The sequence below is a fragment of the Mirounga angustirostris genome, unplaced genomic scaffold, assembly GCF_029215605.1.
Source record: "Mirounga angustirostris isolate CCGP_5_RB_7025 unplaced genomic scaffold, mMirAng1.0.hap1 SCAF_1, whole genome shotgun sequence".
In the NCBI taxonomy this organism is placed as follows: Eukaryota; Metazoa; Chordata; class Mammalia; order Carnivora; family Phocidae; genus Mirounga; species Mirounga angustirostris.
Window position 1 is genome coordinate 153,820,517 of NW_026991709.1, and position 21,690 is coordinate 153,842,206.

The 21,690-nt window shown below is 46.0% G+C and overlaps 2 protein-coding genes across 4 annotated transcripts in view; both read right to left on the reverse strand.

Moving 5' to 3' along the window:
• Positions 1-20,680, reverse strand: part of GLB1 (galactosidase beta 1) — an 81,555-nt gene extending 60,875 nt beyond the window's left edge. Inside the window, exon 1 of one of the 2 annotated variants that reach the window (XM_045904096.3) lies at positions 20,546-20,680. In XM_045904096.3, the coding sequence (XP_045760052.1) occupies positions 20,546-20,623 (78 nt within the window). In that variant the 5' untranslated portion in view covers positions 20,624-20,680. Of the gene's footprint in view, positions 1-20,250; positions 20,391-20,545 lie in introns of those variants that run through there. The other variant, XM_064590402.1, reaches the window with a different exon arrangement.
• Positions 6,601-20,682, reverse strand: TMPPE (transmembrane protein with metallophosphoesterase domain). Of its 2 annotated transcripts, none has more exons than XM_045904097.3 (2): positions 20,546-20,682; positions 6,601-18,360 (listed from the first exon to the last, which is right to left on the reverse strand). In XM_045904097.3, exon 2 carries the CDS (start codon positions 18,249-18,251, stop codon positions 16,908-16,910), a length of 1,344 nt encoding a protein of 447 aa, XP_045760053.1. In that variant the 5' UTR covers positions 18,252-18,360; positions 20,546-20,682; the 3' UTR covers positions 6,601-16,907. The 2 variants fall into 2 exon arrangements, with proteins under 2 accessions (XP_045760053.1, XP_045760054.1); XM_045904098.3 differs by lacking the exon at positions 20,546-20,682 and adding an exon at positions 20,251-20,386.
• Positions 20,683-21,690: the final 1,008 nt, after the last annotated feature.

Below are 21,690 nucleotides of genomic sequence, written 5' to 3' on the forward strand. Positions count from 1 at the left end.
CCCAGAGGGAGGAACTCTGGTTCTCAACCTTGGCCAGGCATCAGAATCACCTGTGCAAATTTTTAAAAACAGCAAAGTCAGGCCTCACCCCCAGACATTCAGATTTTATTTTGGGTGGAGGCATCGGCATTTCTTAAAACTGCCCAGATGATGATGTCAGGTACAGCCAAGGTTGGGAATTACTGGCTTGAGCTAAGCCCCAGGATGAGGAGCAGCTGGGCGAGGGAAAGGACACAGGCAGAGAAGACAGTGTGTCCCACACTTGGGATTTGGCATATTTTGCTTCCTTGTGCTATGGGTAGATTAAGGTTCAGTTGAGGTTCAAGTTCAGTAATGAGGCCTGCTTCTAGGTGGAGCTGTACTTCCTGTTGAATCACAACATGAGGGACGTAGTGTCTGCTTGTTCCATTTTTAAGAGGCTGACATTGAGCAGAGGAATCATGTACATGTAACTCCCAGTTGTTAATATCCGTGCAGGCTTTAATTTCCCCCAGTTGATACCTCTTTTAAGTCTCTCTCTTTTTCTAAATGCCCCCAATTTTTCCACCTGAGACCTGTGGGAGCCTCTTCAGGTTAGCCCCTGTGTCCTACATCTAACCACCCCCTGGTCCTGGGGGTTCCGCCTCCTGTCCACTGCCCACCTCTCTGCCGCCGCCACGGTCCATGACTCTGTTTCCCTTTTGCAGCTTCAGGAAAAGGCCAGAGTGCCCGACATTTGAAAACACATGTTTTGTTTTGTTTTGTTTATTTATTTGACAGAGAGAGAGAGAGTGAGAGCAGGAACACAAGCAGGGGGAGTGGGAGAGGGAGAAGCAGGCTTCCCGCTGAGCTGAAGATGGACAGGGACCAGACCAAATGAGCCCTGACGTCCACATTCATGGGCCTGGGCTTTATGCCAAGAGCTGTGGAGAGCAACTTACACGGAAGACCACGTGAAAACATGTGTTTTCAGGGGCACCTGGGTGGCTCAGTCATTAAGCGTCTGCCTTCGGCTCAGGTCATGATCCCAGGGTCCTGGGATCGAGTCCCACATCCGGCTCCCTGCTCAGCGGGAAGCCTGCTTCTCCCTCTCCCACTCCCCCTGCTTGTGTTCCTGCTCTCACTCTCTCTCTCTCTGTCAAATAAATAAACAAAACAAAACAAAACATGTGTTTTCAAATGTCGGGCACTCTGGCCTTTTCCTGAAGCTGCAAAAGGGAAACAGAGTCATGGACCGTGGCGGCGGCAGAGAGGTGGGCAGTGGACAGGAGGCGGAACCCCCAGGACCAGGGGGTGGTTAGATGTAGGACACAGGGGCTAACCTGAAGAGGCTCCCACAGGTCTCAGGTGGAAAAATTGGGGGCATTTAGAAAAAGAGAGAGACTTAAAAGAGGTATCAACTGGGGGAAATTAAAGCCTGCACGGATATTAACAACTGGGAGTTACATGTACATGATTCCTCTGCTCAATGTCAGCCTCTTAAAAATGGAACAAGCAGACACTACGTCCCTCATGTTGTGATTCAACAGGAAGTACAGCTCCACCTAGAAGCAGGCCTCATTACTGAACTTGAACCTCAACTGAACCTTAATCTACCCATAGCACAAGGAAGCAAAATATGCCAAATCCCAAGTGTGGGACACTCTAGAAGTCCAATGATAGAGTTGCTCCAACAGATTGATGGCATTAAAATCAAACAAAATAAAGAGTATTGTTAGAAAATAAAAGAGAACTTAAGAGGCATAACGACCTAATGCAGCATCGGAACCTGGTTTGGATCCCGATTCTAAGGAACTGCAAAAAAACCCAATGTTGAGATGGAAAGTCTGAACAGAGATCAGGCATTAGGTGGAATTAAAAGAATTACTGTTCATTCTGTTGGCTAAAACAGTGGCATGCTGATTACACAAAAGAAAAAAAAAGTTCTCATCAGTTAGAGATACATACAGAAGTTTCTATGGGTAGAATGACACAACCTCTGGGGTTACTACAGATGAAAAAGAAGAAGAGCAAACAAAAGAGCAGAGGGCACACAGCGCAAAGCTGATCACTGTGGAAGCTGCTATGGACACCTGGTATTCTTGGTTCGTTTGTGTGTTTGTTTTAATTGCAACACTGTTTAAACCAAATCGCACCTCAAAATAAAGCCTTTTTCTTGGTTATAAGAAAAACAAAACCATACTTTCATGAAAAGACTAGTAACAAATGTTCACAGCAGCTTCATTCATAATTGTCTAAAACTGGAAGTAAGCAAACGTCCATCAACAGGAGAAAGGATACACAAACTTCAGTGTGTTCATACGATAGAATACATCTCAGCAATAAAGCAAAACTACTGGTGCTGCCAATAATACGGATAAATCTCAAAACTGTCATGCTGAGTTTGAGCCCTACACAAAAGGTTCCCACTATATGAGCCCATTTATATGAAGCTCTAGAGCAGGCAAATCTAATCTATGGCGGGAAGTAATCAGAGTAGTTGTTGTCTTTGGGAGGGGGAAGGCAGGTACTGCTTGGTAAGGAACATGAGGGAACTTTCTGGGGTAATGGTAATCTTCTAGCTGAAAACGGGTTTCGGATTATACAGGTGTGTGCATTTCTCAATACTCATCAAAGGGTACCCTTGAGATCTGTATATCTCATTGTATGTAAAGTCTACCTTAAAGGGGGAAAGAGAGTTATAAACAAATATTCACCTCTAATTAATGATAGAGGACATGCTTGGGGGAAAAGTACACTGACGCCTGCAACTTACTTTTGAACACATCCAAAAAAGATGGATTGATGGGTGGATGGATGGAGGGATAGAGTGATAGTAATATGTTAATGGTGGAATCTGGACGGTGAGTATAAAATTCTTTCAACTCTATGTGTGAAAATTTTCCTAATAAAATGTTGACAAAATAAAAAAGGGGGGGGACTGGGGAAAGGCGTTCAAAAGGTACAACTTCCAGCTAAAAGATAAATAAGCACTAGAGATGAAATGTACAACATGGTGACTATAGTTAACATTGCTATGTGATATACAGGAAAGTTGTTAAGAGGGTAAATCCTAGGGGAGCCTGGGTGGCTCAGTCGGTTGAAGTGTCTGACTCTTGGTTTTGGCTCAGATCGTGATATTGGGGTCCGTAAGGCTCGGCACTCAGCACAGAGTCTGCTTGTCCCTCTCTGTCTGCTCCTTCCCCCCTCTCATAAATAAATAAAATTTTAAAAATATTTTATTTATTTGAGAGAGAGAGAACATGTGCATGAGCAGGGGGAGAGAGAGAAGCAGACTCGCCACTGAGCAGGGAGCCCGATGCGGGGCTTGATCCCAGGACCCTGAGATCATGACCAAGAGTAGGCTGCTTAACTGACTGAGCCACCCAGGCACCCCTCACAAATAAATAAAATCTTTTTTTAAAAAAAAAGAGGGTAAATCCTACAAGTCTTTATCGCAAGGAGAAAACTTTTTTCCTTTCTTCTTTTTTTCTTTCTTTTCCACCGTATCTATATGAGATTGACATTAGCTGAACATACAGTGGTGATCATTTCACAATATATGTAAATCACAATATCATGCTGTACACCTTAAACTTATACAGTGATGAGAATCATTTGTCAGTAAAACTGGAAAAATAAATATAAATAAATAAAATTAAAAAGTGGACTGACGAAGGGCGCCCGGGTGGCACAGTGGGTTGAGTGACAGACTCTTCATTTCAGCTCAGGTCGTGATTTCAGAATCATGAGATTGAGCCCTGCCTCAGGTTCCATGCTCAGTGGGAGTCTGCTTAAGATTCTCTCCCAGGGATCCAGGAGTGCTGGGGTGCCCATGCCCCCGGGGCCAACCCTCAACCAATGGGGTGGATAGTTGCATCTTTTAGGCAGACAATACTGGAGATGTTCTGTGTACCTTCCAGGAGATCCTGGCAGGATTCTGACCCTACTGCCCACAGTGAGAACCATGATATATCCTTTTACAGACTTCTGCTTCTTTCCACCTGTGCTTCATGCCTGCATTCTTGGATCACTTCTCAGATCACCTGCACTCAAGCCCTTGTTTCATGTTTTGCTTCTAAAAGAACCCAAATTAAGACAATGGGTATCAGGATTGGCCTAAACAGCAGATCCTCAGGCTGTGAACCTATACCTGGATTTCTCATATCTATCAACAGCAACAGAACCCTAGAATTGGTGTTAAGTGGGTGGTGACACCCCACAGTATGCAAATATGAATTCTACGGTCCTCACCTGTGCCGGACTGACAGCAGGTACCGGCAGAAGAGGAGTTGGTGTCTACATCAGCTCTACCCCTGGAATGGGGGGGGAGGGGTACTGGTAATTCACAAGGATTGTGAAGTTGGCTGATTTTTATTAGCAGATTTGGAAGCTTTGAAGAAAGATTGCCTGATGGGATCAATATCCACTCCAGGCATTGTGTGATGCTGGAGGCTTCTGTGACTATCTTTAAAGAGACTATGTCTCCAGCTAGAAGGGTAAGGCTCAGGACTTAACCACGTGGGCACACTGGGAGAGGACCTTGAGGGATAGAATGTAAGGCCGGCCAGAGGGAAGTTTATTGACAGTGCACTCTCCCATGACCTGTGAGTTACCATCTTTTTTTTTTTTTTTTTAAGATTTTATTTATTTGCAGAGAGAGACACAGCAAGAGAGGGAACACAAGCAGGGGGAGTGGCAGAGGTAGAAGCAGGCTTCCCGTTGAGCAGGGAGCCCAATGCGGGACTCGATCCCAGGACCCCGGAATCATGACCTGAGCCGAAGGCAGACGCTTAACGACTGAGCCACCCAGGCGCCCCTGTGAGTTACTATCTTGACAAGGTACCTTAAGCCAGTTCCGATGCTGTTGGGAGCTGGCTCCTTGGAGCCGGAGCATGATATCGGCCTACGGGAAATGAGGTGGAGATGCCAGGATGGGCCTGGCATCCTGAGGAATGTGTGAGATGTCTCAAAGAGATGGAATGTAAAAATGGTGACCAGACAACCCACCATCTGACTATATCCCCCAGGACAGGCCAGAGAACGCTCCCTTCAGGAAGGAATGCACTACTGAGGAGGGCCCTGGCATCCTCGAGAAGCCCAGTGAGGCTGTCCTCTGTAGGCGAGGGATGACAGAAAATGCTGCCGTGGCACTGAGGATGACGAGACTCTGGCATCACCAGAGAGGGACCACACAATCACCACAATGACCAGCTAGGCCAGAGTGCAACCAGGGCGTGCCGACCTGTGGCAATCTCAGGCAAAGGCTCATAAACCACAGCACTTCCAGTGGGTGGGATGACTGGGTAACCAGCCAGTGTGCTGCCTGACGTGTCCAACAAGGAAAAAACAACCAAGAACTCACGAGTACTGCAATGGAAAATTGACTGAAGGGAGGGCTGGATGGATCCCCTGAGGAAGAACCCTGTGATGCCACTCCAGTACACACAATGAATAGTCCCCTAATCCTTCCCCAACAGAACTCGAGTACCTGGGGAACATGGCGCCCCAGAACCTCTGGGGACGGTTGGATCCACCTGAGCTGACATACCAGGGTATTCTGAAATGTAATGGCATTTACCGCTCTTTAGAAGACCGGGGAGAAAGGGAACCATGGCCCAAGTCCTTCTCTACATGGGTCTAACAAGTCAGAGGGCCTATCCTATGGTGATTTCCCTGGTCGTGAGCACGAATTCGGATGGTTCCCACACCGCAAGTCAGAGGCATTATGGAGGGAAGAGCCAAGTGGAAATCGTGGAAGTGCCCACTCCCCACCTCGATCCAAGATAAATCTGAGGCAAGCCCACAATTCCTCCTGGGATGGCAGATCCTCATATCCGCTCCACAAAGTCTCACAAAACATTCTCTTCATATCCCTATTCCTGTCACATGTGCGCCCCTGCAAAAAGCAGACAGATCACGGTGCAGGATGGTGGGCTACAAACTGAGCTAGGCGGCACCTGCCGTGTGGGTGTAGTATTATTACTGGAGAGTCAACGCAGCCCTGGCGCTTGGTCTGTGGCTAATGTTCTATTCTTTTCAAAACCATCAGTAGAAAGGATCAAAAGCAGCTTGTTTGTAAGTGGGCAGGAGAGCAGTACACATTCTCTTGTCCCAGGGCCCCCCTGACTGCCCCACTCTCTCCCGTGAGACACCCTGGTCATCAGCACATCCCATGGGCTGTCATGCTGGTCTGACAGATAGACAGCATCATGTTATTTGGATCCATGTTATTTGGATCATGTTATTTGGAAGCAGTGACAAGTTTCTGAAACTGAGGCTTAGAAAAAGCAGCACAGAGTGGAGTGATAGGGACAGCCACAGAAGCAGCATCACCTAAGAGACAGCTTCCAAATGGTGGCTGTCATGGCCAAGGTCAAGAGGGAAAATCCGCCTCCTGGCTCCAAAGTGACCCCTCTCAACATTGAAGGACCTGAGAGGACCCAGCTTAAAGGGCCAGCGTCCTTAGTATGTCTGAGCTGTGGTACCTCTGACAGAAGTAAGGCAACTGAGAAATGTCAGGGGACAAGGCAAGAGGGAAACTGTCTTCAGAGCTTATTCCCCCAAAATACAAACAACATAAAATTTGACCCGTGGGCAGATTCCACGCCTTCTAAATTAATTGGCACAGGAACGGAACACTGAAGAGCCATGGTTTTATTTCATACATGCAGGGCTGTGGTAGCATCAGTGTTTACAATGCATTACAATGCACAGAAACTTATAAAAGAAAAAGCAATTGCAGGCAAGGCAAGCACACACCTTCCCAAGACCCCTGTGTACATAATGCATATAATACTGGAGAAAAAAGACAGCAGCACAAACAAAATACCCTTGAACCAATTACACAGCAGAGACCTAATACTGTCCTACAGAACATTTTAAAAGATATTTATTTTGTGTAGATTATTTCAGTGGTAAATAAGCATTTCTTTAAGAAAACTAAACATAATACGAATACTTACGTCACCAAGTAAGGTGAACATTCCCCAGGTTTCCTAATACTCAGGACTAAAGATCATTATATTACATTACTTTATGCACATTCCTCAACCAGAACAAAGAAATAAAAGGAGCTCAGTGACATCACAAGTTATGGGTCATGCTGACCATATGAAGACAATACATCTTCAAGCCCTTCAGTAGGACTCTAGTAAAGCACCTATTCACTGGATCTGCATCCCCAGCACCCTGTATGCCCTTTCACTCACCCCAGAGGCCCAAGAGCCTGGAGAATTCCTGACATGAGCTGCTCGGCTCCAGAGTGGCAGAGACCCACCCTCCTAGGCTGCTAGTGCCCTCCGGTTGAGGGACAAGGGATTGAGGGGAGTGGAGAAGATAGGGATGGAAGGGTGTTTATACACATGGGCTTCCCAGATCCCTCAGCTCACAGAATAGAAAGACAGAGGGCTATTTCAGATGACTATACAACAAACTTTGTGCCAGAGCTAAGAGCCTTTCAAACATCCAGTGTCAGGGAAGCACCAGACACCAGACAAGCTGAAGAAGCAAAACAGCCACAGGGAAGGGTGATGATCAATACGGATGGGGAGGAAGTTGTGGATGACCTGCTATGGCTTATGCATTCTATTTTTATCAATGTTGTTATTTATTTATGCCTGTCTTGTTCCAAAAAGATTTTTGCCCAGCATTCCAAAAAGACGGTGGATGAAGAGCGTAAATTACAACGGAGCATAAATTACAACAGAAGCGGGAGGAAAATGGCAGAATGGAGGAGAAATGAACACAGCTTGGGACCAGCTCCCAATCCTCCAGGACTCACAGGCAGTTACAGATTTAATTCTGCCTCCTCAGCTCAGAGAAAAGTAAGTACATAGCCTTAAAAAAATAAAAATGTTTTAAAATTATAAAACAGTTCTTGAAAGTTAAAATCAGACCTAACTTTCTTTCCACAGAGAAAAGAATCATTTCAAGTGAATTTGAAATAGTATTTTGATGGTATTTAGCCTAAGGATAAAAATATATCTTAAACTGCATTCAGGTAAAACAAATGAACAAACAAAACTGCATCCAGTAGATTTCATCCTAGCAATCATATTTCATGGCTATTTTGAATCCATAATATATGTTAAGTAGGATAAAGTAAATAAGTAATTACATTGGCTGTTAGGAACCAAAATTTTCAGTGTAAAACAGAAACAAACATAAAATCTGAGAAAGTTAAGTAAAAACCCTGTAATCTGGGTTCTGCGAGAAATCTGTACCTTCCATTCAATTTTGCTGTGAAACTAAAACTGCTCTAAAAAATAAAGCTTGTTTTTTAAAAAGCTCATAATTTGCCATTTAAATTGGAAATACTAATATAACTTATAATTTTTTTCTTTCTAAAAAATATTTATTTCCTAGCAACAGCCACTGAAACAGCTTAGAAACGACACTAGCTAGTAACACTTAGCTCCTCTAGCACTTAAATTATGGCCTTTAAATATTTCCCACTCAAAGGAACCAGAGCTCCTTCAAGAAATTACTTAGTCCAAGTCTAGGACAGAATACATAGAAAATAAGCCTAAAACTATCAAAAACCATTACGGTATGATACAGAAGCAATTTCGCTCCAACTGGCCAAAGGTGGGAGATTTTGAGCAGCAAAAGATTTATCACTCAGGGGTGCCTGGGTGGCTCAGTCAGTTAAGCGTCTGCCTTCAGTTCAGGTCATGATCTCAGGGTCCTTGGATCAAGCCTGGCATCAGGCTCCCTGCTCACTGGGGTGTCTGCTTCTCCTTCTCCCTCTCCCTCTCCCTCTGTTCTCTCTCTCTTTCTATTTCTCAAATAAATAAATCTAAAAAAAAAAAGATTTATCACTTCAATGGACTGAAACACATCAGATCTATGAAAACAGCCAAATTCATGATATTCCCTCCCACCGCAAAGAAGAGATTATTGAACATCCTTGGAGTTTGCTGGGGCATCAACTCTTTATTCTGACAATTGATGAATAAAGGGGAAGAGTCTAGCATCTCTCTTACCTCTGTTACAGCCTTTTTCAGAGTAACCAACTGATGAGGAGAGTTCTTTTTAGAAGAACCACAGATGATGAAATTAAAAATCACCATTTTGGGGGCTGATGGCAGGATTATATTTCTGAGTGCTCCAAAAACTCTTTCAGAATTCAGAACAGAGATAAAAGAAGTTTCCATTGTCTCCTGAATATATAAAAGTTAAGTAATCAACTATTCCTGGAAAGCCTTCTTAGTACTCTGGCTCACTAAATTCTATAATGAGTGTAGCAAACTTTAAAAAAAAAAAAATCACAACTTTGGAATCCCTAGTGGAATAGTCAGGCAATAGTCATCAATGACTGCTGAAACATTAGATCAAAAGATGATGAGGAACTTTCCAGTGGAGGGATCAAGTTGACAACACTGGACCAATGGGTTTCACTGAAAGCAATGAAGTCATCCTGCCCAAAAAAGAAAAAAAGTTGAACCTGAATCTATCCAGCCTCTAACTGCAACTTTTATAGATCTCTAGCTCTACCAGTTCACAGACAATATGAGGGATAGTACAACACATTAATCACCACAATTCCAAAATGTAGGAAATACTAAGATAATATCCAGATAACTTAAACAAATAAATGACATAAAAAGGAGAGGATGTTTTATAGAGTTAGATTTAAGAAATATATCATATACAGTATATGGGTCTTATTTTAAGTCCTGATTCAAACAAAAGAACTATAAAGAGACATAATTCTTCAAGTAACCAAAGAACAGGATACCTGGGTGGTTCAGTCATTAAGCGTCTGCCTTTGGCTCAGGCCATGGTCCCAGGGTCCTGGGATCGAGTCCCACACTGGGCTCCCTGCTCAGCGGCAAGCCTGCTTCTCCCTCTCCCACTCCCCCTGCTTGTGTTCCCTCTCTTGCTGTGTCTCTCTCTGTCAAATGAATAAAATCTTAAAAAAAAAAAAAAAGAAAAAGAAACCAAAGAACAAACTAAACCCAAAGCTAGCAGAAAGAAGGAAATAATAAAAATCAGAGCAGAGATAAATGAAAGACAGAACAAACAAACAAACAAACAAAAATAAGGACAAAAATCAATGAAACTGAGAGTTTTTTTTTTTTTTAAAGATCAACAAAATCAACAAATCTTTAGCTAGATGAACTAAGAAAGAGAGAAGACTCAACTAAAATCAGAAATGAAAGAGGAAATATTACAACTGATGCCACAGAAATAAACAAGATTATAAGATACTACTATGAACAAGTGTATGCCAACAAATTGGGTAATCTAGAACAAATGAAAAAATTCCTAGAAACATACAACCTACCAAGACTGAATCACGAAGAAACAGAAAATCCGAGGAGACCAATAACTGGAAAGAAAATTGCATCAGTAACTGAAAATCACAAAGAAAAACCCAGGACCAGATGGCTTCACTAGAGAATTCTACCAAACATTTAAAGAAGAATTAACACCAATTTTCTTGAAACCTTTCCAAAAATCAAAGAGGAGAAAGGCTTCTAAACTCATTCTATAAGGCTAACACTACCTTAATACCTAAGTAAGACAAGACATAACAAGAAAACTAGAGACCAATATTTCTGATAAATATTGATGCAAATATCCTCAACAAAGTACCAGCAAACTGAATTCAACAACACATTAAAGGGACTGCACCACATGACCAAGTGAGATTTATTCCTGTAACACAAGTATGGTTCAACATATGAAAATCAATCAATGTAATACACCATGTTAACAGAATAAAGGACAAAAAACACATGATCATCTTAATTGAGGCAGAGACAGATTTGACAAGATTCAACGCCATTTCAATGACAAAACACTCAACAAACTAGGAGTAGAAGGAAATCACCTCAACATAAAAAAGGCCATATATGAAAGTCCAGTTAACATCATATTCAATGATGAAAGACCACAAGCTTTTCCTCTATGATCAGAAACAAGGCAAGAATGCCTGCTCTTACCACTTCTATTCAACGGAGTATTGGAAGTCTTAGCCAGAGCAACAAGGCAAGAAAAAGAAAAGATTCCATATACAAAAAAAAAAAAATTGTTATGACTAATAAACAAATTCAGCAAAACTGCAGAATACAAAATCAACAAATAAAAATCAGCTGCATTTACAATAGCATCAAAAAGAATAAAACGCTTAATAAACCTAACCAAGGAGGTGAGACTCATACACTGAAAACTACAAAACACTGCTGAAAGAGATAAATGGAAAGAGATCCTGTGTTCATAGATTAGAAGACTGAGTATTAAGATATCCATTCTACCCAGTGTGACCTATAGATTCAATGCAATCTCTATCAACACTCCACTGCATTTTTTTGCAGAAATAGAAAAATTCATATGGAATTTCAAGGAACCCCAAGTAGCCCAAACAATTTTGAAAAAGAACAAAGTTGGAAGACTCACACTTCCTGATTCCAAAAATATTACAAAGCTACAGTAATCAAAACAGTGCAGTACTGGTATAAAAACAGACAAATAGGGGTGCCTAGGTGGCTCAGTCAGTTAAGCATCTGCATTTGGCTCAGGTCATGATCTCGAGTCCTGGGACTGAGCCCTGTGTTGGGCTCCGTGCTCAGCAAGGAGTCTGCTTCTCCCTCTTCCTCTGCCCTTCCCCAACCCTGCTCATGCTCTTTCTCTCTCTCTCAAATAAATAAATAAAATCTTTAAAAACAAAAACAAAAACAGACAAATAGACCAATGGAATATAGTAGAGAGGCCAGAGATAAACCCTCATATTTATGCTCAAATGGTCTTCAACAAGGACTCTCGGACAACTCAACAGGGAATGGAGAGTCTCCTCAAGAAATGATGTTGGGAAAACTGGATATCCACATGCAAAAGAATAAAGCTGGACCCTTACCTTACACCATATATAAAAAGTAACTCAAAATGGATCAAAGACCTAAACATAAGACCCAATACTATAAAACTCTTAGAAGGAAACAAAGGGGAAAAGCTTTAACACTGAACTTACTCATTTTTTTTTTTTGGATATGACAGCAAAGCACAGGCAAAAAAATGAAAACAGACAAATAAGACATCAAACTTAAAAACTTTTGCACATCAAGGGACACAATCAATAGAGTGAAAAGTCAATTTTGGAATGAGAGAAAATATTTGCAAATCATATATCTGGTAAGGGGTTAATATCCAGAATATATAAAGACCTCCTATAACTCGGTAACAACAAAAATCAAATAACCTGATTTTTAAAATAGGCAAAAGACCTGAATGGACATTTCTCCAAAGATGATAGACTAATAGCTAATAAGCATAGGAAAAGATGCTCAATATCACTAATCATCAGAGAAATGCAAATCAAAACCACATTATCAAAAAAAAAAAAAGAAGTTTTGGTGGGAATGTAGAGAAACTGGAGCTCTTATGCACTGATGGGAGTGTAAAATGGTGCAACTGGTATGGAAAATAGTGAGGCGGTTCTGCAAAAAAGGAAAAATGGAACTAACATACGCTCCAACAATCCCATTTCTGTGTATGTACCCAAAAGAATAGAAATCAGGGCCTTGAAGAGATATATACACACCCATATTCGTAGCAGCACTATTCACAATAGACAATAGGTGGAAACACCCCAAATGTCCACTGATGGATGAATGGAACAAAATGTAGGCTATACAGACAATGGAACATTAGTCTTAAAAAGGAAGTCTTGTTGCATATTACAACATGGTTGAACATCGAGGATGTGATGCAAAGTGAAATAAGCTAGTCGCAAAAAGACAAATAATGTTTGATTCCACTTATATGAAGTACCCAGAGCAGTCAAATTCATAGAAACAGAAAGTAGAATGGTGGTTGCCAGCTGGTGGGGGGGGGGGAGTTATTGTTTAATGGGTGGGGTTCATGACAACGTAAATATACTTAACACTATTGAATTGCACACCTAAAAATCATTAAGATGATCAGTTTTACACTACGTTTTTTATCACAATAAAAAGACAATTGATGTAATCAGGAGAAACAGAACATGAATTCTCTACACAGTTACTTTCATTTAATCCCGTACTCAGATACAACTACTTAACCCTGAAACAGCAGAAAAACACACTTTTATTAAGAGGTAGAAGACCTGGCTTCCAGCGCCAGATCTCCTAACTAGGTATTAAATGATGTTAAAGAATTACCTTTATTGGATACAATGACATGGATGTGCTTTATTAAAAAGTACATTTGGGTGAAGTTATGTTTTCCTTTTTTAAAGAAAGATTTATTTATTTATTTGAAAGAGAGAGAGAAAGAGAGAGTGAGCATGGGGGGGGAGGGGCAGAAGGAGAGGGAGAGAGAATCTCAAGTATGAGCGCAGAGCCTGACATGGGGCTCGATCTCAGGACCCTGAGATCATGACCTGAGCTGAAATCAAGAATCTGATGCTCAACTGACTGAGCCACCCAGGCGCCTCTGAAGTTATGTTTTCTAAGATTTGCTTTAACATATTCCAGCCACAAAAGAAAAAAGAGTACCAGGCAGTGGTACATGAGAAAGTACAGTGAAATAGTCATAATTACTGAAGCTGCATGATGAACCTGGGGATTCAGTATACTATTCTCTCTGCTTTGTGAATATTTTTACTTTTTCACAATAAAAAGTTTAAAACAAAATAAAATAAGGGTGAGAAAAGGATGGCTGGATGTTTGGAAAGGATGACACAGCATTAATTTATTGAGATTTTATAACAACAGTATATTTCACATGCTATTGTTAATTTTTATTTATTTTTTATTTTTATTTTATTTTTTTAAAGATTTTATTTATTTATCTCACAGAGAGAGACATAGCGAGAGAGGGAACACAAGCAGGGAGGGGGAGTAGGAGAGGGAGAAGCAGGCTTCCCCGCAGTGCAGGGAGCCTGATGTGGGGCTTGATCCCAGGACCCTGGGATCATGACCTGAGCCGAAGGCAGATGCTTAACGACTGAGCCACCCAGGCGCCCTATTGTTAATTTTTAAAAAGCATTACATTTCATTTTAACTTGTGTTTAACAAATTAAAAAAAAGAAAGAAAGAAACAGAAAGGAAATTGGAAGAATTTTCAAGCTTCAAGTAAATGTTCCTCACCACCTCCCCCAGCCATAAACGAACAAAACAAAGAAGGTAAGTGAGTGGGGAACAGGGAACAGGTGCGAAGGGTACGTGGAGAGCAGCCTGCCAGAGCCACATCTGCACAGTAATGGACGGATTTCTGCTGGGAACAATTGCACCTCATCATGGGATATAAACCACGCACGGGAAGTTGCTGCTCAGTATTCCCGAGACACACAGGATGGCCCTGTCTTACTTCCAGGAGTAGAAAGAAATCAGTCAAGCAAGGACTTCAGAACAAGGATGAAGGGTACACAAGACCGCAAAATGACAGCCTTCAGGAGAAAGAAGAGACAAAGATGCAAGATAAAAAATAAGGAAGGAAGCTAATTTCATGAAGCTCAGAACACTGATGAAAAAAGATCCAAAAAGGTAGGCAAGTCAACCACCAGCAGCTGCACTTAAGGCTGGACGACAAATGGCATCAACTAGCAGAGCCTGGTGAGATCTAAACAAAAGGGAACAAGAAAGTCAACTGGAATGATCCAGAAAATGGGGTCAGGTCCCACGGAACGGAGAGGGTTTGGAAGAGCAGTCACCCTGAGGCCGGGAGGGTGGCCAGCGAGGAGCGTACTATGGGAGCTGGGCGGCAGCCCCGGGTGAAGCACTTCACCTCTCTGTAATCCCACCATCTGCAAGATGTATTCAAAGAAAGGGCAGGGTCCCTTCCTCAGTTCTGAGTAAGTTTGTTCTCCAAATACTCCTGGCTGCAAGGACGATTGAGCACAAGGGGATACAAAATAAGGAAACCACTGACATCTCAACTCAAAGACAGATTTTAAATTTCCCTGGAAGGCTCGCTGTCAGTATCTCGACTTCCTGCAAACAAGAAAGGGGGTCTCCACGATGGCCTAGGATTCTGTTATACACCAGGAAGACAGGAGGAAAATGAAGAAACTCCCTGCGGCCAGGCCCAGTGTGCACAGGCCAAGGGAAGCGGACCCCCAGCAGTTGCTGCTTTGACAGATCACCGGACCCTGGCCACAGGCAGCATGCTACCCACTCACACTCCCCAGGTTTGGCCACTCCATAAATTCTCTGGGCACCTGTGCCCAACACAGCTCCCTAGCGTGCCCCATGTGATGTTTAAATATTACCACCACCAACATGGGCCACGTGTACCTTACTTCACGTCTTAATACCAGCCCCACAAAACAATCTTGAGGTAGAGAGAATTATCCTCATTTTAGGGTGAGGGAAACTGAGGCTCAGTGAGGGCAAGTCATTTGCCAGATGCTGCCTGACCAATGAGCAGCAGGGCGAGCTTCTCCAGGCAGAGTGGTGTTTTTGTTCCCCGTTGAAGAAAGACTCCCAATTACAAATAAGTCAATGCTGAGCCGAGGTCCCCAGGCTTCTCAGTGAGGCCTTTTCCAACAGGAGAGCTTATTGACTGCTACCTCAGGGCTGAAGGGTCTCTTGCCTCTGGCACAAGAGGCTTGGCCAGCAGGGTGGGGTCACTCCAGAGGGTCCAGAGCCCAGCAGCATGGCGCTATGGTTCTATGGCCAGAGCCCTAGGACAATGCTGATGGGGTCAGGATGGGGTGAGGGATGGAGAGGAAGGTGTTGGCGTGGAAGTCACCCAGCAGGGAAGACAGTCCTGGCATTCCATAGCCAGGGCCCAGGGGGAGGGAGGGAAGGAAGGTCTCGCTGCCCTGCCAGAGCACAAAGTCCTGCCACTTCCCCATGAAACCTCAACTTACCCTGGTAGAGGGTGAACCCGTTTCTCACAAAACACACACCCAAACCTGGGTGGTGGGGGGAGTCCACTTTCTTGACTCTTCTTCCAACGTTACAGACATCCTACGCTGAAACAAGCCAACTCCCTTCCAGCCCTGAGAGACCATCAGGTTCTAGAGCCTTGTTCATTCTCTTTACACAGTTGCATGTGCTTGAGTCCTGCCCTCACTTGTCACAGTTCCTGCTCCTTAAGCATCGGACCGTGGACAGGGAGGCAGAAGACCTGGCTTCCGGCCAAGGGTCCCCTACATAACCTGTCATGTTGCCAGCATCCTGCTTCTCTCTGCCTCCGTTTGCTCACCTTCGAGGAGGAAAAAGCAGCTTATCCCTAATTACTTCACCCAAGTGTTCAATAAAAGGAGACCCGGGAGGCAAATCCCCTCTGAATTCCTAAGCAGCAGTACTATTACCAATGCCTACCACTGTGCTCATGTTTCTTTCCAACCCCCCACCCCCACCCCCAATCCCCAAGGCCCAGGAGTATGGGCAATAAAATAGCAGCACTGGAGGCCCAGAACAGCCCGAGCCCTGTGCCCCCGCGGGTTTGCCTGATGCCCTCAATAAAGGTGACTCTGACAGAACCACGAGGGAAAAGGAAACATTCCTCTCCAGCAGCCAGAGCGGCTTCCTTCTTGCCTGTCCTCCCAGATCACCTAGCAACACTGCCCCTTCCCCAGAAAGCTCTGGATCAATGATCCTGGGAACTGCCTAAGTCCTAAAGAGGGTTTAAAAACGCCAGTGTTCCTCTGTTCTGCTTTCTAGAGGTATCCTTTCAAGCAACCCCATGTTTCAGTTCAGCCTTGTGAGCTTTGCAGAGGAAGAGAGCTTACTCCACATCACCTGGAAAACAGATGCTCGTTCTTACATATGTGACTTGAGTGGCCTCACAGATACATATAAAAAAGTAACTGGCCATCTACAGAGTGAACCAGCCTGGACTTGCCAGGCAGCCCCAGCACAAATCACTGTTCAAGCCAGGCCTGAGACCAAGCGTGTATTGGCAGGGCTGGGCAGGAGAGGCTGAAGGGGGCAAAGCAGGCAACCCGCTCTAAGGAGGGATGGCTGGTGAAGGGCAAGGGCGCTGAAGAGGCGTACGAGGCAGGGCCCGGTTCAGGGAGCCCGCTGCAGGATGAGCTCCGTAATCTCCGCCCTGCTACCCAACCTCATGGGTATCCCATAGTAGGCTGTGCCTGGGCTGACATATACAAACGTAGTCTGGGCCACTTGGTAGAGGCCAGCAAAGAAGGGGTTCAAGAGATAGGCTGCCACGTTCAAGGGGAAGATTTGCCCAGCATGCGTGTGCCCAGAAAGAATCAGGTTAATATCTGGCCGAGCCTGCAGGGCTCTCTTGGCAGCCAGTGGCTGGTGAGCTAGCAAGATGGTGGTGTGGTCTGGGCTGCAGCCCCCCAGGGCCTTGACGAGATCCATGCCGTGGCCGGAGTAGTGCAGGATGTCTGCTTCGATATCGTCCACCCCAGCCAAGCAGATCCAGTCCTCCTCCTCTCCACCCCCGTGCTGGGCCCCCGCGGTGGAAATCTTCACGTTCTCATTGTGAAGGGGCTTGACGTTCAGGGATCCCAGCAGCGCAAACCAGTTGCTGACGTCCGACGTGTAGTATTCATGATTCCCCGTAACGAAGTAGGTGCCGAGGCGTGAGTGCAGCTGGCCCAAAGGAGCCACAGCTGTGCGGAGGATGGAGGCTTCGGCGTCACAGAGGTCACCCACGATCACTGTGACGTCTGGTTCCAGCATGTTCACCATCCTCACGAACATCTCCATCTTGGTCCTGCCCACCGTGGGGCCCAAGTGAATGTCTGAGAGGAGCACAATCTTGAGGCTGTCCATCGAGGGAGGCAGCTGCTGGATGGGCACCTCCACGGTTTTCACAGCTGGGGGCTGGGCGGCGTTCAGCAGCCCAAGCACGCTGAGCACGGCGGTCACTGCCACTGCCAGGGCCGGCCTGACGGCCAGCTTCCTTGTCTTGTCAAGGCTGCCCACGGCCCGACCACCGCGCCAGGCCAAGAGCTGGGAGGCCTGCTCCATGCCACTGAGGGTACACAGGAAGAAGAGCATGATGATGTATGCCCCAAGGCAGGAGTAGGCCGCCACGGAGAAGAGATAGGGCTCCTCGGCCACTAAAAAGAGCATGGTGAAGAAACTGGAATGGGCCAGGGCCAGAAATGCCACAACAGCCATCTTCCAAAGCTGAAAACAGGTGGACTCTGCGGCTGGGGAGTGGCTGAGGTTGCTGACTGTGCTACGCCAGATGTAGAGGGAGCCAATGAGCATGAGCGAATTGGCAAACAGGGCGAGCTGCAGGCGCAACAGCCAACGCCAGGCCCTGAGCTCGAGGCTCCCCGCCAGATAGGAGCGGGACACAATCATGGACACGAAGACAGTGCCGGCAGCCAGGGCAGCCTTTGCACCCAGGGACAGCTGCCTGAAGATCGCCATGTTCTCTGCTCCTAAAAGGGTCCCCTGCCAGTTCTGTGCGGGCAGGCTCAGGAAGGCGAGTTCCTTAGAAAGGACAGTGGCCAAGCAGAGGTTTCCAGGTCAGCTCCGCCTGCAACCAGGAACCGGCGTCAGCTTTGTGGGATATTAGAGCTTCCTTGTCCCCATTCAAAACCTGAAGGCCACTCATATCTACCCAACCCTCCTTGAATCCAAGCCACTCAAATGCCAGTCAGTTGCTACACTTTATTATTAAAATACAAACAGAGTGGATTGTCACGTGGTGGGCAGTTTTCGTTTTCCTACTGATAGTTTTCTGAATGTTTAAAAAAGTTTTTCCACAGAGCATATGAACTTTTTTTTTATAATAAGAAAAACGTTATTCTAAATTAGCGGTTCTCAAAGTGTGGTCCGGGGAGACCCTTTCAGGAGGTACATTTACTCAAAATTATGTTCATAATAATACTAAGCTATAACTGTCTTTTGCACTCTCATTCTCTCATGAGCGTAGAGTGGGGTTTTCCAGAGGCTCAGTGACATGTGATGTGGCAAGACTGACTGTTCCCGGCTATCATCTATTAGGACAGGTGCGAAAGAGGTTTGCAAAAATGTAAAACAGTGCCACTCTTCCCCCTCAAGTTTGGGGAGAAATACTGTTATTTTTCAAAAGATATAGTTTGTTAACATATAATGATTTATTATTTCTTAAATAAAATAATAAATATTTAAAATTTTTCTATTTTAATTTCTAGGACAGTTAAAGTGTGAGAACCGCTGTTCTATATACGTGTAAACAAGGAAATCGTGGAAATCTAGTTTGCTGGTATCTTTCCGAAGCTCTGGGCCCAGGAAGGACACCTAGACACCTGACATAAGAATTCCTGGGGTGAAGCCGGCCTCCCTGCGTAGGCTCTGGGCACCCCCCTGCTGGATGATGCTGCACAACCGTTTTCCAGGGGGCTGCCCTTCCCACCAGCTCCCCATTCATAAACCCTGATCTCTCTCCTCCCACAACCCTCCCAGATATTGGACCTGCCACCACCCCCCATTTTCTCTGCCACTGTTCCCTGCAACAGTTCCCCAACTCCACCCTGGCCAGTGGTTCTCACAGCTGGGTAGCTCTCACCCCGAGGACGCGTGCGCGCGCGCACACACACACACACACAAAATGGGGCAGGGAAACCAGAAACGGAGGCAGACAGAAGTTAGCAAACACTCAATTTGAGATGACCTTTCCCTAGAACCCCAAATTAAGCTATTTTCAGCAGCTGTTTTTCAACTACTTAAAATTTTCAACTTTGATTCTAGATAAATCCATGACTTTTCTCTAAGCACTCGCTGAAAGCCTTTTATCAAGGGATGCAATTTACAAGTAAACGGGCCCAAATTTCCCCTCCTTCTACTGAAAACACGCCCTAGCATCAGCCCACCCAAACTTTGGGGGAACCACAGTCGGTTCGCTAAACATGCAGAGGGGCAGGTGCCCATTTCAATTACTGCCCCCCCGCATCTGTCCACGACTGTTATGCTGACCTCCCCAGGCAGCGGTCTGGAGGCCCGTCGGGCCCATGCTTTAGCTCTGACTAGTTAACTGAGACTGTCCTCCCGCCAATTTTGCACTCCCTCACCACCTCACCTACTTGCTCCGCCGGACCCCCCTCCAGCAACGCTGGCTGCCACCTGCAGCCTATCTCTTGCCCACCCTTGGCCTGCACCGCCAAACCCTGAAGATCGGGAAAATCCAAGCCAAAAAAGTAGGCATCAAAGAGTGGCGAGAAGGGGACGAGATGTCTGAAAAGAGAACACCTCGAAGGAATCAATCCAACGTTCCCATCGCGGGGGCCTCATCTGACCCCATTTTTCTCCTTCCGGAGCGCTCCGCAGCACCCGAACTGGTCAAGGGAGGGCGCCTCAAACCACAGACCAAGGCGCCCTCCAATGCCGAGCGCTCCTTGGAATCCCCCTCCCGGAAAACTGCAAAGCTGGAAAGGTTTGGGCGCACCTTATCTCGCCCCGTCCTTGCACCAACGGGGAAGTGGATCCGAGCGAAAGGGGCGATCGGGGCTGAGCACGCGAGCGACAGAGCTTACCGGGAAGGACGCGCGCCCCGCCCGGCCCGCCCCCGACGGGAGGGCCGGTCCACTGCCTGCGCTCCTCCAGCTGCCTGCCTGCCGGGGCGCGCTCCGGGGTCCCAGGCCCACGCCCTGCAGGGCCCCCGGGAGGCCGCAGCCCCCGCCCGGTCCCCCGCCAGCCTGCCCCCTATCAGTGTGCCCCCGCGCGGGGTCCTGTGGACTTACGCGCAAGCCGCGCGCAGAACCCAGCAGCAGCGGCACCAGCAGTAGAGAGAGAATGCGAACCACCCCCCGCAAGTCCATTCTCCAGCCTCTCTGCTCCGCAGTCTGCGCGCGGGCCAGCCGCTCCGCGTCACTTGACTGAGGACCCGTGGCCTGGCACCGCCCCTTACCGGCCCTGCTACCGGCCCCACGCCTGCTCCGCCCCTCGCTCCGCCCCGCGACCGCGGAGCCGTGGGCGGGGGCAGGGAGGGGCCTGGGCGAACCCGGGGGCCGCGGGCGGTCGCGTGACTCCGGGATAGTGTCATCTGGATTTTGCTGGCAGCTGCCGCGGGGAGGGACCCTTTGGACAGGCAATCAGGAGGCCTGACTGTCAGCAGCTTGATAACGCGCCCCGGGGCTGGACTTTAACAAGGGTCTCCTTGCTCCCTTGCCTTGAGAGGACAGAAGGGGAAGTTGAGACCAGATACACCTAAGCGGAGGAGATAGAATGCTAGCCCTGCGTCCGGGGCTCTCCGCAAGACTAATCCAGGGGTCCGCAAAGTGTGGCCCCTGGACCAACTGTATACCTGGTATTTGTCGGAAATGAAAGTTCCAGGGCGTCACCCAGAAACGCTCAATCAGAAACTCTAGGAACGGGGTACAGAAATCTGCATTTTTACAAATGTTCCAGGTTATTCCAGTGAGAATTTGAGAACCACTGTGCTAGGTTACTAGTTTTAGAGGTATGGTTCAACCGTGACAAAATTTGAATACCAACCCGCAAAGCACCCGGATTTGCAGAATTTCTACTTCATGGTTGGGTTTTGAGAGGTAAGAGAAGCAACACCTCCCACCTTTCAATTTTGCACATGAGTCTCCCAGCATCCTTGCAATGCAGGGAATCTGTCAAATGGGTGTGAAATAGCATTATATCTTTTTACACTTGGAAAGAAAAAGTCTCTGCAGCCTCAGTTAACAGAATCTTTTCCCGGCTGGTTCCCCAGGAGCTCTGAAAATCCCACTTCCCTTCACTGACACTGCAAGAGTCTCACCTTTAATGGAAACTGAGTTTCAGAGGGAAATCGCTTCTATTTTCTTTCCTTCCGTTTATTTATTTATTTAAAGTTTTAATTTTAATTCCAGTTAGTTAACATAGTGTTATATTAGTT